The sequence below is a fragment of the Eptatretus burgeri genome, chromosome 11 (assembly GCF_056783735.1).
Source record: "Eptatretus burgeri isolate ZD-2024b chromosome 11, Ebu_testis_v1, whole genome shotgun sequence".
NCBI lineage: Eukaryota > Metazoa > Chordata > Myxini > Myxiniformes > Myxinidae > Eptatretus > Eptatretus burgeri.
Window position 1 is genome coordinate 5,098,747 of NC_140971.1, and position 17,500 is coordinate 5,116,246.

At 42.7% G+C, this 17,500-nt stretch overlaps 1 protein-coding gene and 1 pseudogene across 1 annotated transcript in view; one reads left to right on the forward strand and one right to left on the reverse strand.

Moving 5' to 3' along the window:
• Window positions 1-1,418: 1,418 nt before the first annotated feature.
• LOC147016358 (uncharacterized) overlaps window positions 1,419-17,500 on the reverse strand; it is an 18,633-nt gene continuing 2,551 nt past the window's right edge. The window contains exons 2-5 of the mRNA XM_085844972.1: window positions 11,321-11,386; window positions 4,540-4,579; window positions 2,333-2,433; window positions 1,419-1,838 (exon numbers count right to left, since the gene is read on the reverse strand). Of these exons, the coding sequence (XP_085701098.1) occupies window positions 1,776-1,838; window positions 2,333-2,433; window positions 4,540-4,579; window positions 11,321-11,386 (270 nt within the window). The 3' untranslated portion in view covers window positions 1,419-1,775. The remainder of the gene's footprint in view (window positions 1,839-2,332; window positions 2,434-4,539; window positions 4,580-11,320; window positions 11,387-17,500) is intronic.
• Window positions 4,976-6,891, forward strand: LOC147016359 (uncharacterized; annotated as a pseudogene).

The following is a 17,500-nucleotide window of genomic DNA, read 5'->3' on the forward strand; positions in this document are numbered from 1 at the left end:
TCAGACCGAGTTTGGTGTGCTTTGAAATAATCAACATTTTATTGCAATTCGACGGAACAGGAGCATGTATGAGTGGAGCCATGTTTTTATTTGTATGGGAGACCTTCATGGAGCACAGACCATGCTATCGGTTGAGGATCTCGAGAACAGCTCGGATGGGAGCCGAGCTCTCTCACTCTGAAGTGGAATCCGATGTTTCCGTGCCGGCGTAACGCTGCCCCGACGTGCAGCATGTTGGAGCACCTTGTAACGCATATGCAAGTTCACCTGTGCCCAAGGTTAATTATTTATTTATTTCATGAACACACAGACACCAAAGTATTTTTGTACATTTAATGCAAATAGGCATAGTTTCAAATGATAGCCACGCATGTAATTCGGCCATATTGTTATCTTTCCCTTGCAGGTGAGAATGTGCGAGGGAAGGGGAGGTTGGAACAGTTGTGACGAGGCAATGGGGTGGTGATGGCATTGGTGAGTTCAAATATCTCATTTAATCCTCCCTTCTTCATGTCCCCCCCCACCCCCAGCCCCCCAAATCCTCAACATTTCATACACGTTACATTCCACTCCATCCGATACCTTCACCGATCACAATAAATGTTCTTTAGTAAGTGCCAGGTTAGTGAACAAGCTATTGGATAATCAAAACAAAATGGATATGAATCACAACGCAAGTAGCTATCCCCAAATTACAAAACACGACAAGTTGGAATGCTGCAGAAAAAAAAAAACACTGGGGTTGAATTGGGGGGGGGAGGGGGGGCAACGAACAGTGCTAATTGCATTACAAATTGCTTCCAAAAAAGCAAAGCGAAATGGATAATAATAACAATAATAATAATAAACCCTCCACCACGTGATGAAAACCCTGTGTTTAAAGGCTAGACAAACACAAGGAACTTTCCAACAAATCAAAACATCATTCACAATCTGTAAAAACAACTTTATACCAACTGTTACTACCATCAAAGTACAATGCCTACCTGTCTACCCTCAATTACCCACACCCCATCCATACCACCAGCAACCACCACCATTTAAGTGCTACAATGAGTTGAACATTTCACTTTACTCTACTTGTTCTCATGTGCGATGGTTTGCTTCCATCGTGCGTGACTAGGACGCCCCTGCGGGTGTGTTTGGTTCGACCTTTTCACCCACACTTACGAAATGGGGTTCAAGCAAAGAGAAGATATCGTGAGAGAATGAACAGAAGTAGAACTTATTCACAACCCAGGTACAAAGTTTGTATACAAAAGGTAAAAACAATTGATTATTAAACTATTATAATTAAACAAAGGCTCAAGTGAAGGAAGGGGGAACAGCAGGCAGCCTCATTCTCAGCACATTTTATTTTTTTGAAACATCCATTGCCCGATCATCATATCATGTTCACTTCCAGACTTCATCTCTCCCCTGTACCCTTCATCCAACCGCCTCACTACGACTTCCTCTTCTCCCTAGTTTCCTGTGAATCATTGTCTAAAGGAAAGTATTTCTTATTCAAATCATAATTTTTTTTTTTAATGTCAAAACACATTGGAGCAAGCTTCAATCCGGGGAAGCGGTCGGAGCAGGAAGAGGGAAGAGAGAAGTGAGTGGGGAGGGGATTGAAAACAGGACGAGAGGGAGTGGTGCCAGTGCACAGGAGCAAAATGAAGAGGCTAAAGGAATAAGAGAAATTTGGGGGATGCAAGCTCGGTGTGAGGATTGTGTATTTAAAAAATAAAAAGAAAGGTTAAAAAGAAGTGTGGGGTGACGATAAAGTGGCATCAAGCCTCCACCTCATTTGCTTCCCCGTTTTCAGTTTTCTGCTTCTTTGTCTCACCCTTAGCCTAGAATGTCACACAAGATGAGAAGAGATGAGTGTAAAAAGGTGCAAACATGACACTAAGGTACGAGGTATTGAGGGTACAAGATACAAAGGTACGAGATACAAAGTTAGAAATCAAAAAATTCAACAATTAATCACATAAAATAACAATGATTGATTACAACTTGACCGTCCATAAGGAAACTGCAGGTATGAGGAGCAGTGTTCCCATCGTGTGCTGCCTTTTTGGCTGCTGGTTGCATCATTGGTTAGGGGCACAGCTATGCTGCTGATGCAGTGCCCCTATTACCAGTACACTGGTGCTCATTTCACCAACCTCAGAAGGATGACAGGCTGAGTCAACCCCACCTGGTCTTAATTCAGTGGATAACGGAGCTCAAACTTAGGACCCTAGGATCCCAAGCCACCGCCCTAACCACGAAGCCAACACCAGGCTACAGGAACAGTGTGAAGCAAAGATATTCAAGATGAATGTAAAACCAAGGAAGATCTCACATCGTCTGACTCGGAGGGGCGTTTAACTGGGGAGTCTCTCTCTGGCTCCTTTTTCGGGGATTTCTCCTCTCCATCCTTGGCTGTCACTTTGGACTTTCCATCTGCTCGGCACACACACAGACCTCAGCACTCACAAAACATGGTCCGTCCCATGCACTGCACCCGCGCATGTGACGAGGAGCTCGCGCCCTGTGTACGAGCCAACACTTGGGGAGATTCGGTCAAAGCTGTGTCCCAATTGGCGATCCGATGCTGATGGACTTTTAAAATTACAATTTTCAGTTATCATATGCACCATAATTCAAGAAGTGTGTGTTTGTTTGACTCTTATGCACCTCCTGAACCGCTGAGCGGAACGAGTTGAACAATGGTGGTTGTCCTCAAGGAGTGCTCGGGAGGATTTTAGAAGGTTCAAAAAAGTAGTTCCGGGTGTTTAGGGTGGAGGGAGATCCAATGATCGATATGTAAACATGTGGTGCCACTGCTAGTGGGTGGATGGGTATTACAAGTCATTCTGAAATAACTTGAGGGGAATTATCCTGCCGAGCAATTCGCAAAACCTCTCCTGTTTCAAGGAAATCCTTCCTTTCCCCTTCACCGTCATTACTTCCCGAATCTATTACACAGACACAACACAGCCTCCATCTGAGCAGTCAATAACTCAACCCTTCTACCCGACCGTGAACATCGAATCGATCTTCAGAAACAGATCTGTAGTAAATGGAGATGTGCGAGTCCACCCTTCCTTCTCATCGCTACCAGACCGAACAGCATCGTTGGATTCATCCTCAGGAGAGATATCTACTCCCCTTTCTCTAATCTTTTTGAGATGTTTTTCAGAGCCACCTGCTTGCATCACAATGCACAATTTGGTGTCTGTCCACAAAGAGATCATTCAGACCCACCTGACAAAGAAGAAGATGAAAAAAGAAACAAGAAGAATATTACCACAGCCCGTATAGTGTACACACGCACAAACACATGACCCCACCCCTTCCCCAGGCCACTCCAAGAAGGTAGTGGGTGATTCTGGTCATGGGGTGTTGCCAATCTAACTCCAATCCATAAGAAGGGTAGGGATTTCAGGGTACAAATATCAGGGGTAAGAATTGGAGATAACATAAGATTGTGCTGTGCTGCCTGCTTGAAGTCCTGGAGGGAAGAGTGAGACAAAAGAAAACTTCAGGAAGTTCCACAAACAGGAGAAAAGAGGGACAATGGAGCAGAGGTGTACAGTAAGCTTGGATTTTGGAACTTTAACCAGAAGGGGGTTATGGGAAGAACATGCACATTCTAAAGGAGCTGGGATGAGTTGGAGGGCTTAGAGAGCAAAGGGACAGACACCAGAGGAGGAGGAAAGGAGATTGGGACCATACTCTGTGCAGAGCGTTGGTGCTGCTTAAGCAGTCTACCTGGCTGTTGGGCACAATGCTGGATGGGTCGCCACTCCAACACAGTATACCAGCGTGCTGGCACTCATTTTGCTGACCTCGGAAGGATGACAGGCCGAGTTAACCCCACCTGGTATTAATTCAACAGCTGAGCGGGATTTGAACTCAGGATCCTCGGATCCAAAGCCCACCACCCTTACCATAAAGCTAACATCAGGTATAAACACCAGAAGATGAGGCGGTAAATTAGAGAGGCCACTGAACTGTCTGCGGTGTGAGAGCAAGACCTTGTTATTTGTCCTCATCGCAGGAGATTCCAATAATGTTGAGAGTTTTAAATTACGAAGAATCCAGGAGAGAGCCACCAGCCCGTAGGAGAGAGCAGTACTCCATTGAGGGATAGACAAAGGTCTTGTATGGTGATGTGAGTGGTTCTGATTTTTCAAAAAGCCTTCTCCCCATAATTGTTTCATCAGAATAATGTAATCAATCATGTTTCTTTCACCAATCTCTTATGTTGCCTCTGAAAGCATCTTCCCAGCTTTATGTCATTCTCTTTCATCCAGGCATTCAAGTCTGTTGCCCCTCCACCAACCCACATTCTCTTCTATTAACTACCTCTGAGCTTTTCTCAACCTGCAACTGCTCTCTTCCTGTTGTGGGACATATGTGTGTTCTTTCTCAATTTTTTTTCCATACACCTCACTTTGTCTGTTGACCCTTCACCCTCTGTTATGCAACTCTACGAGCCTCCACAGCCGAATAAAAAAGTGCACCAAACGCAAGCAATCTGATCACCAAAGACGAGCAATGCACCTTTTTCATCTTTTTCAACAACAGCAGCATCTTCCTTTGCCTGTGGGCACAAAAGCACAATCATAAAAATCAAGCTCACAACTCAAACGACCCAAATGTTTGTTGCTATTTGTCCAGGGTGATCAGTAAGATTAAATTCTAAAAATAAACTACAATTATTTCTCAAAAAGGGCCCTGTATAAGGCTCGAGAAGCATTTTTTAGTAAAAGTTGGGAACATGACTTTTTAACATAATTAAGGTATGCTGAATTCGACTAGCCCTGTTCCCAAGCTGAATTTTGAGTTTTTTGACCATCTAATTAGCATAAACAAAATGGCTGCCAAATTAACAATTTTGGGCACTTTCTTGGGACAGGCACTACTATACCAGCACAATGCTAATCTATTTTACTTGTGAACAACTGGTAAGTTATTAAATTAACTGTGAAGGGCTTGTGTAGGCCTATACTAATGATTCATTCTTGTTTGCAGGCTACAATGGATCCCGTGATTAGCTTGAAGAGGCCGTCACCTGAAGACTACAGCCTGTGCATTTTCTGCCAAACGCATAAAGCCAGAAAAAAACCCGAGTGAAGCAACTGAACATGGACTCACAACACTCAGGAATGCAGCCTGTAGCAGAAAAAAGCTGAGGGACTCCAAAAATATAGACTAAATTGATCGTCTTGATTCTGCCACAGCCATATCTCTTGTGTGGCACAGAATGTGCTATGCCCACATTAACGGACAAGAGTAAAATAGAACGTCTTCAGAGGACTCAGACAGAGTATTCAACAGAGGGAGCAGGTTGCAGTTCAGGTGTTCCAGGTGGTAACAGGCGTTCATTGCGAAAAGGTGTGCAGCCAGTCAACTGGAGCCTTTGCATTTTCTGTCAAACTGCAAATAAGAAGGCACAACTGATCTCCGTCATGACTAAGCAAATGAGTGATCAAATAATTCAAGCCTCACATCTTGACTACAAAGTTAGCCTTCGACTGGCAGGAGTGATTGACCTAATTGCAGCTGAAGCCAAATATCATCTGCCTTGTCCTCATGCATTTAACAGGTCTACCGCCAAAACAAAGCAGGAGTCAGCAAATACAGATCTTGCTGATGGACTTTTAAAATTGGCTTTGGCTTTTTAAAATATGGCTTTGCCAAGAGCTCCATCAATCAGCTGACAAAGGACATGTGATTCTTCTGGATGATGTATGGGAAAGGTATAAGGAGCAAGCTGAGGAATCTTCAATCATGATTCAGCCGTCCAATCAAAGCAGAAGAGGAACATTCAAGGAAAAGTTGCAGTCACAGCTTGGGGACATTTTCAATTCCTTTCAACCTCTTGACAGTTGTATATCAGAACGAAAAACCGTATTGATTCCCACTAAGTACCAGCCAATAGCAGTTTTGCAGATGAAAGCAGACACAGAGGAGAGTGAGGAAAAGTTAGCCTTTCCTCAATATGAGCCCCAGGATGACATTTTCCTTTCACTTGTTCATGTAGCTATGAAAGTCCGTGGAGACATGATGGAAACTCCAGGACACAAAGGGTTCTCTGTCAGTGAAGAAGGTGCTATAGCATGCATTCCCGAGAGTTTATATATGCGACTGAGACTGATAGTCGGTGGCCAGGCATCCCTTGAAGATGATAGCCCTGGGAACAATGAAGAACAAGTCTGGAGCAGAGTTCTGAGTATGGCACAAGATCTTGTGCACTGTGTCAGTGATGGCAAAAAATGGACTCCAAAACATGTTGGTCTTGCAAGTACTCTTCATCAAGCTACGCAGTCAAAAGACCTAGTACGATTGTTCAACAAGGCAGGCATTGCCTGAGTTACGAACAGGTGTTGCAAGTAGACACTTCCTTGGCTGAGAGCACTCTCAAATCATTGGACAAAGCAACTGGTGCCATCATTCCACCAAACATTGAGGCAAATAAATTCATCCATTACACCTGTGATAACATTGACATCCTTGATGAAACACTTGATGGAAAGAATACCTTCCATGCAACTCAAATGGCAGCATGGCAACGAGGCCAAACAACTGATTCTTCTCTTAAAAATCTCACTCTCACTCATCACTAGCTGATATTATTATAATAAAGCAGATCTAGCACATTTCTTGTCTGAGGAACTGTGTTCGCAGGCGCCTAAGGATAAAGAAATTGTAGTTGCCGGGGGATTTAGAGAGGAACTCGAGGTCAAGTCATCAAAAGGTACAAATGATTTGACACCTCTGAAATCCACACATGAAGAAGCGGACACAAAATTGGTGCTGAATGCCGTCCACAGCCAGTTTAATACAGTTGTTGTGTCTTCCAGGGACATTGATGTTCTCCTGCTTCTAGTATCCCACTTTCGACGTATGCAATGCGAGCATCTCTGGATGATGTCGGGCACATCTAAGAAACGGCGGTATATACCCATTGATGCAGTTTTCAACAAACTACCAAGAGGCTCAGCAGCATCCTTGCTGGCATATCACGCATTGACTGGGTGTGACACCACCTCTGACATCGCGAATCACACCAAACGATCATCATGGAAGGTCTTTGAAGAGCACCATGAATTGCTGAAGAACTTGGGCATTGGTGAACTCACAGAGGAAACCATCAAATCTTCAGAAACCTTTGTCTGCAGAATATACAATGTGCACACAACAGACTCTGTTGATGCAGCACGGCATTTATTGTTCTCCAAGACGGGGAAACCAGAAGCCATGGCCCCAACAAGTGATGCGCTCCGTTTCCATTTGACAAGAGTACACTATCAAGCGATGATATGGAGAAATTTCCCACTGCCCCACACCTGAGCTTCCTGTGCCCTCTGAAATGGGATGGAGACTTGGGGAATCAGGACTGCAACCCATACTGTTGGCATTGAGTCCCATTCCAGACAGTTGCCTCGAGATGGTAGCCTGTGCATGTCGGAAACAATGCAAGACTCGACGCTGCACATGCCGGAATTCAGGATTACGATGCACGTCAATGTGTGCATGCCAGCATCAGATTGATGATCAGACTCTTTGCATGAATACAATGTGATTTGCCTAAAAGATGTTAGGCATTTCTGAAAACTGTTTATGCTGACTGAAATTTGTTCACGTAGCAGCATGATAGAACTTTGTTTCGTTTTTATGATTAGACTAGCAACTTTAACTTCTACATTTTATTAATAAACATTGGTAACCATGTAAACATTAATTAAAATGCTTCAAATATGTCTTAATCATTTTTCTTGACCCTCAAAACATAGGTCTAGACATCTCATTTGTCAGGTTTGCATGCATAGTAACAAAGTTACAGCAGAAAATAGATTTTTTGGTAATGGCGGTAGCTAATTAGCATAATAATCGATTTTTGGCATGTTACGAATTTTATTGGCCTGTAGCTTTGATCTATTGCTCAAGGGGCATTTCTAAGATGCGTACATGTGAACAATGTGCATTTATTTAAATGGTATAGTCGTGCCTGTCTCAAGAAAGTGCCCAAAATTGTCAATTTGGCAGCCATTTTGTTTATGCTAATTAGATGGTTAAAAACTCAAATTCAGCTTGGGAACAGGGTTAGTCGAATTCAGAATACCTTAATTATGTTAAAAAGTCATGTTCCCAACTTTTACTAAAAAATGCTTCTGGGATGCACATTTCTCAGAAATACGTCGAGTCTAAAACGTCTCTTCCATATATTGCAACGTTGATGTTGCACTCTCAAAGGAAGATCCGATCGCTCTTTGGTGATCCGATCCATGTGTCTGGCTATATAATATAACCACTGAATAAGAGAAACCACTCACTGATCATACTCTCTTGTAACAGAATGTACTCCGACACCTTTTCCTACTCGCAGAAGCCTAAGTGAAAGCTAAAAGTGATGCATACTAAAACCGTTGTAACTGTGAATTAAAAGGTAGAATTTAATGCGAATGTGTCAAGGAATATGCTTGTGCCCACATTAGATGTCACCCCTTCTGTTACATTTGATCGCAATTAAAGGTTACATGAAAATTTAGAGAGAAGGAGAAGGAGAAGGAGAAGGAGAAGGAGAAGGAGAAGGAGAAGGAGAAGGAGAAGGAGAAGGAGAAGGAGAAGGAGAAGGAGAAGGAGAAGGAGAAGGAGAAGGAGAAGGAGAAGGAGAAGGAGAAGGAGAAGGAGAAGGAGAAGGAGAAGGAGAAGGAGAAGGAGAAGGAGAAAAAAAAAACAAAAAAAAAAACATGAGTTGAGGAGAGACAACATCAGATGCTTCCAACTACAGTTATGGTCTGCAAACTGATTTTCAGAGCACATGACCTTTGACTTGTTCAATCTAAAATTTAATCAGTTCATCTTTGTATTACAGTCCATAGTTATACCAAGGTTGATCAAAATCCCTTTAGTGGTTCACAAGTCATCGCAGTATCTAAAATGTGCTACTTTCAACTGAAGGCCATTCACAAGTTATCGTGGTAAAAAAATCGATCACGCACGGGCAACCCGAAAACAGAATGCCTCATGTGGTGAGGTGTTGCATTCTTTCCTGTTTCGATTCATTTGAATCCATTTAAAAGCACAGAAGGGGGACTTCTGCATGATAATGTTAATCAGAGGGAGCCTGATAATACAGGGCCTGATCTCAAAACTCTGGACTCAGGGGGGGGGGGGGGGTGGTGGAGGGATGTAGGCTTTATATTCTTAAAGTTAAACAAACACATTTCTTATGTCGGTTTTACTTATTTAAATAACTAAGATACCTTGATTGCTCATTATACCGGTCAAGAGAAGGTGGAACTGGTGTTGCTACACGTTTCCAGAAGAAGCCAGAGGAAGGCATGAGTTATTTTATGAAGAATGTCACGAGAAGCCAAAGCCAACTCAACGATTTGATGGAAAAGTGTTGCTGATAAAACTCATACTGGTCATTCTTGCTCCTCTACAGATGAAACTCATCATGAAAATGTTTTCAACGTCTGCGGGGTGGTTATAGAGTTCTTCGCTACGATTCCAGACTTTTAAGACACCCTGTACAAAATGAAATTGGAACGTGTCCAAGATGATTTCTCTTCTCAAATTGGGTCAAGCGTTGAAACATGTTTGAGACAGGATTTGCTGCACACGGTTGACTGAAAGCAGCAAACAAGACAAGGTAGTCAGTTATCTTGAGCACCTGGCTGCACATTCACCTTTTCTTGACGTTATTTGAAAATGAGACATTCCACACGAGTTTTCTGCTTGTACAGTGCTGGGATTTTTGTTGAAGTGTGCGAAATGACATGGCATTTCAGTACACTTGGTGTGATTGGTGGAATTTGTTGATGAGTTTGTGTGACGGTTTTTATAAATGTGATAGCACATAAAAGGACTTTTCTTTTCCAGCTCACCTTGAAGATATGAAGCTGTCTTTCTCCTGGTCACAGCTGGGAGCCTGTGTATTGTTTATTTGAGAAAGAAAGGTAATACACCCAGAAAATTGATGTAACATTCATTGATGCATGTGCGCGCACACACACACACACGCACACACACACACGCACGCGCACACACACACACACACACACACACACACACACACACACACACACACACACACACACACACACACACACACACACACACACACACACACGCACACGCACACGCACACGCACACGCACACGCACACACGAACCAGAATACAGCACAATATATTTGGTGCCAGTACCTTTCCCTTGCAGTGTGACAGAGGTCATGCTTCAGCACCGTATAAGAAGTGAGATAGAAAAGCAAATGGTTGTTTTATTTCCTGCTGAGCTCTTCTTTTGAAATGTGTGAAAAGTACAGCAACCACAACTTCAGTGTGTGACTGAAGTTATTTTACTATTGAATGACACTTTAGCGGTGAGTGTGCTTAAACTCAGCAGGAAAGCCAAGTCAACACTATGTTGGCAAAAGGAAGTGACAGTAAAAAAATAAGAGAGACAGAGAGAAAGAAAGACTGAGAGGGAAAGGGAGAGGCTATAAAATTTCCAAAAATAGGCATTCGTGTACAAACAGTGTCCCTCTGGGTTACAACCGCTTGTAATCGTCATTCAGTGCCCCCAGCCATTCATCGGCGTTTAAGAGAAGGGAAACTCAAGTGGGAGGAAAGCAAATGCTCTTGGCAGTTGTGCGTTTAGTTTAAAAGTATAAAGGGAGAGTTGTGTTTGAATAACGTTGAGCATCCTGGTGGTGTTGCGCACAAACACATTTGATTTGAGGTGTGGTGAAGGGCTTTGGGGAAAATTCCTTCATATTTTCCATCCCGGTGAATCGACCACGCAAGCTTGTTTAAACCTGTCTGACACACCTAAGCCACAATTAAAAGACAATTTAACCATCGATGAGACAAACATTGCAAATGTTCCTCACATTGACGGAATTCTTGGAACACAAACTGAAGTTCCTCGAGGGTCAAAGGGTGGCAAAATCGATTAATGGGTTCCATACCGTTTTAACACTGGTCGTTCCTTTTCTATTGTTGTACAGTATAATGATCTTACATTTGTGACATCAAAAAGCTTTTACTTTCACAAAATTAAAGTATATCATAATCGAACATCCAGGTTATTTGTAAGAGTTCCAGGTAAGGGAAAGCGAAGGAATCGCTGCGTGGAGTCCAACTTGTAAGGTGGTCGTGAGTACAAGCACAGGTTTGAATGAGTTTTCTTGAGACTGCATTCTTAAGACATGACTAAAAGCAATCGCCATTTTAACTGAAACCCACAAACAGTTTGCGTTGAAACTTGAACGCAGTCGTCGTGAGGCTCTCTCGTTTTAAAACAGAGTGAAGAAGGCTGAAAACACTCACCACAGAGCCATTTGCAGCCGTTTCTTCTTCTTTCTGCTCCTTCTTTTGTGTCTCAATCTCTTTGTCCTTTACATGTGCAGAGGTGGGAACAAATCAGCATTATCAACTATTAACAACCCCTCTTTGCAAACACACACATACACACACTGGATGTAAATAGTTTGAGACCTGGTAAGGTTTCCGTTCCATCTCCAGAAACCCACGCATGTGTGAAGATCGCACTCAACAACAGCAACTTGCATGCACACACTTATATTTGCGTGTATATATATATATATATATATATATATATATATATATATATATATATATATATATATATATATATATATATATATATATATATATATATATATATACAAAAACTGATAAACGCCAATCCTGCCAAAAACCGGCAGACATAAAAAGACCCGATACACTCATCTGGGTCATGCTGATCCTACATAGCAAGTCTGGATGTAATTGGCCCAGAACTGTAGGAGGAGTACTGCATCAAACAACCAAAGAAACACAAACACAAAGTGGTACGTACATTTAATAATTTATTCGTCCAACCCTTTATATTGCGTGCAGATTCTTTTTAATTGCATGTGCTGTAAATAGAGCCAACAATTAATATTTGGGAAGCTTCTTGGACATGAGGAGATAACAATCTCACACAAAAGTCAGATTAGATAACTGAAGTAGATGAACTGAAAGGATCTTCACACCGTGCCACTCGTCGGTTGCACCTGTCAGTTTACAGTCTCACTTAGTCCGTTATGACCAATACATCTGGATGTTATGGAATGAGACAGGTGTGTTACTTTTGAAAAGACGATTTTCAAAAGTGTTTATATTTTACAAAAGACTTTTGCTGACATGGTTAGCTTATCATGGAATCATAAAAGCTTAGGTTTGTAACAATTGTCCATTGTTCACACCGGTCCTTCCCACCGAATACTGTGATGAATTCCAACTGTCTACCTTTGCCCATCTCTGTCAAGTCCATTACCCCCCCCAAACGCTCATCATGTGCGTGGGCCTATCATCACCTTTCATTTGTGTTCCTTCTCCTGCCCTTTCTCGTGGGACATCACAGGTTGTATAATACTGCTACGTAATTGGCTTTTGGGCCAAACACATGTAGTTGACTGCAGTCTGGCATTGTAATGTGCTGTTTAGCTGGGTCGACTCAAGGTGACACGGAAGAGTATTCAAAGTGAGGTGGAACACTAATTTGAACATTTGTGGGGGTTTTCGACTGAAAGAAAAAAAATCCTTAACAAAAACCTGCACGTATAGTTGGAAAGATTCAAGTTGGTTGGTAAGATATAGTTGGTAAAGTTAAGTTCACATCAACTCATACAGTTGTTCGTGATAGGCAAGGCCTTACCTACTGACAAGCTATTCTGGATAAAATGGTATTCCCCCAAAACCCAAGGTAAAACCGATTTATCAATTATCACTTTCTTGTGGTATAAATCGAAATGTTCTCTCTCTTCTCTCTTCTCTCTTCTCTCTCTCTCTCACATTGTGTGCAGCGTGCTTGTGAATGCGTTTGCCACTTAGTGGGAAAGTGCAAGACTGAAGGGTTTGTGACAGTTTGAACAACTTGATGCTTGCTGTTGGTGACAGCAGTGGGGAAAGCACATGTTAAAATCCCACATCAAATTGTTCAACGAGTTTGAAATGTGAGTGTGTGTGTCAGTCAGTCAGCGTGTTTTTACAGCTATTTTTCCCTGCTGTGCAGGGGTTGGGCTTTTTCTTGGGGCAATGTTTTATGGCCGGATGCCCTTCCTGACGCCAACCCTGGTCGCCTCTTACGACACACAGGGATATGGTACACCTATTCTAACCGGGGCATACACCGGGACCAGTACACTGGCACTCATTTCGCCGACCTCGGAAGGATGACAGGCTGAGTCAACCCCCTGGTGTTAATTCAGCAGCCAACGGGGCTTGAACTCAGGACCCTGGGATCCCAAGCCACCACCCTAACCACTAAGCCAACACCAGGCTTCAGTCAGTCAGCGTGTCTCCTCCATAAACACCAAAACCATGGAACCTCGTGGCCTCAAACTTTGTGTGCATACTAAGAAAACTCCCAGGCACTGCATGAATGAAAACTGGGTGTTGGGATTCATTTAAACATCTTTTTTGAAGATAATTCACTGCCTTATTTAATTATCCTTTACCAAGGCTCATCCTTAGTCAGCCCCTGAGTGAGCCCTCTGTCAGCTTTCTGGGGTCTTAATTCGCTATTTTGTTTGGCCTGCTCAACAATGCCTTGGCCTGTAATAGGCTGCAACGGTTTTTTTTAACAACAAAGCACTCAAATTTTTTTTTCTTCACTTTCCTCACTCATATCATCGAATGTCTCATCTTCATATCAATGAATCGCTGGATACAACGCAATGCTTATAAACGCCCGGAGACACCAGTGTTCAAGGCTTTATTTCATTTCAGCACAAGCGATAAGCTCTAGAATCTCTTAACCTGAATCACATTAAAAAAATTTTACTGTAGAATTGAACATAGCAGTGGTTCCAACTGATAGAAAAAGTGTTCATTTGTCAAATTTGAAGATTGTTTTGATACTCAAGATGTCTCCAGTCATCTCCAGATGGTGTTTAGTATGACCCAGCCAGCCAATCCTTATTAACCGTTTCGGTGGTGTGTTTGCTTGAGTGCTTCGTAGTGGTTGGCAGAATCGATTGAAGGGAATCAAGTTGTGAACCGGAATTGACATTGATTCCGAGTAATTCCGACTTCATAGAAAAAAAGCGTTTTTTTCTGGAGGAATTTTTTTTTCGTCCCTGTTGGGCATGTTCCGGTTACACATGTGCTCGCAATGTATAAATTGAAAATTGAAAAGGATGCCCCTGGGGCGTCCTGTTTACAATATAGCAGCGCAAGCAAATCGCTTGCAACTAAACATCTCCCAAGGGCGTGTTCCTCTTCAATAAATAGCAAGGCATGGACTGATAAAGTTTTGACATGTCCTTCAAAAGGTCTAGAAGTGCAGTTTGGAACTATTTCGAGAAGGTTAAAGAAGAAAGTCTGAAAGTTGCATGCTGACGTTGTTCAACAGACATTGCTCATCACTGTAATCCGTCCAATATACTGAAACATTTGAAAACCAAACACCAGAGAGAGTACCTATTCGTGATGGTTGAGAATGTAGATTCAAAGAAACCAAAGTCTGGAACAGCAACAAGTTCGCTTTCGCAATCAACGATGGAAAGCACTTTCGCTCCAGTACAATGCCTTCCCTTCCCCTCATGCCACCTTCCCTTCCCCTCATGCCACCTTCCCTTCCCCTCATGCCACCTTCCCTTCCCCTCCCTACTCCTCACCTCATGCCGCCTTCCCTTTCCCTCCCCTCATGCCACCTTCCCTTCCCCTCCCCTCATGCCGTCTTCCCTTCTCCTCCCGCTGCCTTTCTTCCCCTCCCCTCATGCCACCTTCCATTCCCCTCCCACTGCCTTCCCTTCCCCTTCCCTCATGCCACCTTCCCTTCCCCTCCCACTGCCTTCCCTTCCCCTCCCCTCATGCCACCTTCCCTTCCCCTCCCCTCATGCCGCCTTCCCTTCCCCTCCCCTCATGCCGCCTTCCCTTCCCCTCCCCTCATGCCGCCTTCCATTCCCCTCCCTTCATGCTGCCTTCCCTTCTCCCACCCTTCCCTCGCTCCCCCATCCAAACTGGCTCCACTTCCCTCCTCTCTCTTTACCCCTCGCCCTCCTCACTCTCCCCCATTCTCTTTCCCCCTCTCTTCGTATTCCCGTCAGTGAAGCAACTGGTGGTATTTGCTGAGCGCAAGTGTATGTGTAATGTCTGATCCTCACATATTTACCTGTGTGACAACATATCTGCGTTTAATTGTGTGGTGACATATATGTTTACCTGTGCAGTGACATATCTGTGTTTACCGGTGCGGTGACTTATCCACGTTTAATTGTGCAATGACATTTGTGTTTAATGTTTTTAATTGCGTGGTGACATATCTGTGTTTAATGTGTTCAATTGCGTGGTGACATATCTGTGTTTACCTGTGCAGTGAAATATCTGCGTTTAACTGTGTGGTAACGTATCTGCATTTAATTGTGTAATGACATTCGTGTTTACCTGTGCAGTGACATGTCCACGTTTACCTGTGCATTTACCTATCTGTGTTTAATTATATGTGCGGTGACGTGTCTGCGTTTACCTGTGCATTTACCTATCTGTGTTTAATTGTATGTGCGGTGACATGTCTGCGTTTACCTGTGTGGTGACCTATCCAGGTTGCGTGTGTTTTGTGAAATGGCACAATGAAGAAGATTGGATACGATAAATTGGTAATCAATGGATAAAACACTTGAGCAGTGATTTTTCTGTGATTAACCTGAATTTGGGTCATTCCATGTCAAATCATCAAAGAATCTGCCGTTATCTCTCAGATTTTTGTAAAACTTTGGGAACCAATTGGGACCCATGAAAAACAGCAAGAACTCAAATATTTTTGCGAACAGCCTCTTAATTAGTGAGATACAGACTAACGAACTTTGGACTAATTAGTACGACGTCGCAAATTCAAATGGCCATATCTCTAAAAGTATAACACCTAGAGAGCTGATTTTGGTGTCATTTTAAAGGTATTTTCATGCCCTATGAATTTGTCTGGGCAACATTTTCCTACCTCCAACCACAAAAAAGTTATCACAAAATATAAACTTCAATCGTGAATCCCCAAAAAATGTATCCTTCAAATTTCCTCAAATTCATCCCAGAGGTACCTTTATGATGTCAAGAAGCTTCCACCTAAGTTTTGTGATGGGCACTCCAATAGTTTCTGAGATATGGGCAATAATGTACATGTACGTAAGGCATATAGGTTCGAAAATCAGCATTTGTAATGTATTATACAATCATTCTAACCTAGCCATGACAGGGAACGACCATCAATTGCTTTGAAGTATCATATACTTTCATTTTCAACTGGGCCTGAGGGGAAGAAACAAGTGCTGCTGTTGCTGCATTGAAGAGGAAATTGAAAGCCTAAGTCAGGTTAGTGAACACTGTGTACTTGAACTCACTTATTGATTGTATAATACATTACAAATGCTGATTTTCGAACCTATATTCCATACGTACATGTACATTATTGCTCATATCTCAGAAACTATTGGAGTGCCCATCACAAAATTTATGTGGAAGCTTCTTGACATCATAAGGTACCTCTGGGATGAATTTGAGGAAATTTGAAGGATACATTTTTTGGGGATTCACGATTGAAGTTTATATTTTGTGATAACTTTTTTGTGGTTGGAGGTAGGAAAATGTTGCCCAGACAAATTCATAGGGCATGAAAATACCTTTAAAATGACACCAAAACCAGCTCTCTAGGTGTTATACTTTTAGAGATATGGCCATTTGAATTTGCGACGTCGTACTAATTAGTCCAAAGTTCGTTAGTCTGTATCTCACTAATTAAGAGGCTGTTAGCAAAAATATTTGAGTTCTTGCCGTTTTTCGTGGGTCCCAATTGGTTCCCAAAGTTTTACAAAAATCTGAGAGATGACGGCAGATTCTTTGACGATTTGACATGGAATGACCCATTTGCTTTAGGATTGCTGGAGAAGCGTTGTTATGATGAGCACACAATACAGCAATAAATACTGCACAACAAAGCCTCTCCTGTGCAAATGAGACCCATTTGTTTTAACGCATGAAGTACAAAATTAAAATACTTTCATAACCAAAACAGTGTGACATCTCCCCACTACACCCTGCACAAAGTTGCTTGTGAAGACCAAAACCAAGGCTAAACGTATTCTACCAACTGGAGTAGTGTTCCCGTAAAAACATGCTGGAATACCCACAAAACAGCAACAATTGCTGAGGGCGTGGTTGCACCGCTGATGCAATGTCCTCTGCTGCTTGGGACAGGAATTTGAAATTTGGCCAGGATGCCGGCAATAGCTTGCCGACTCTTCATGAAGGAAAACTTTGAACTCAAGGTGTGTCTGTGCAAGTTAAGCTGAGACCCCCACCTACAAGGAAGCAGAGGTATTATTCCATAAGCGCTCTGAGTAGTTAAAACAAACCAAGGGAGTCAACACGACAGACCCACATATACATGGTGAGAGGAAGGGATGAGGGTCGTGAATTTTGAGTGCGAGGACAGAATGGAGATCATTAGGAAAGGGTGGGATGGAG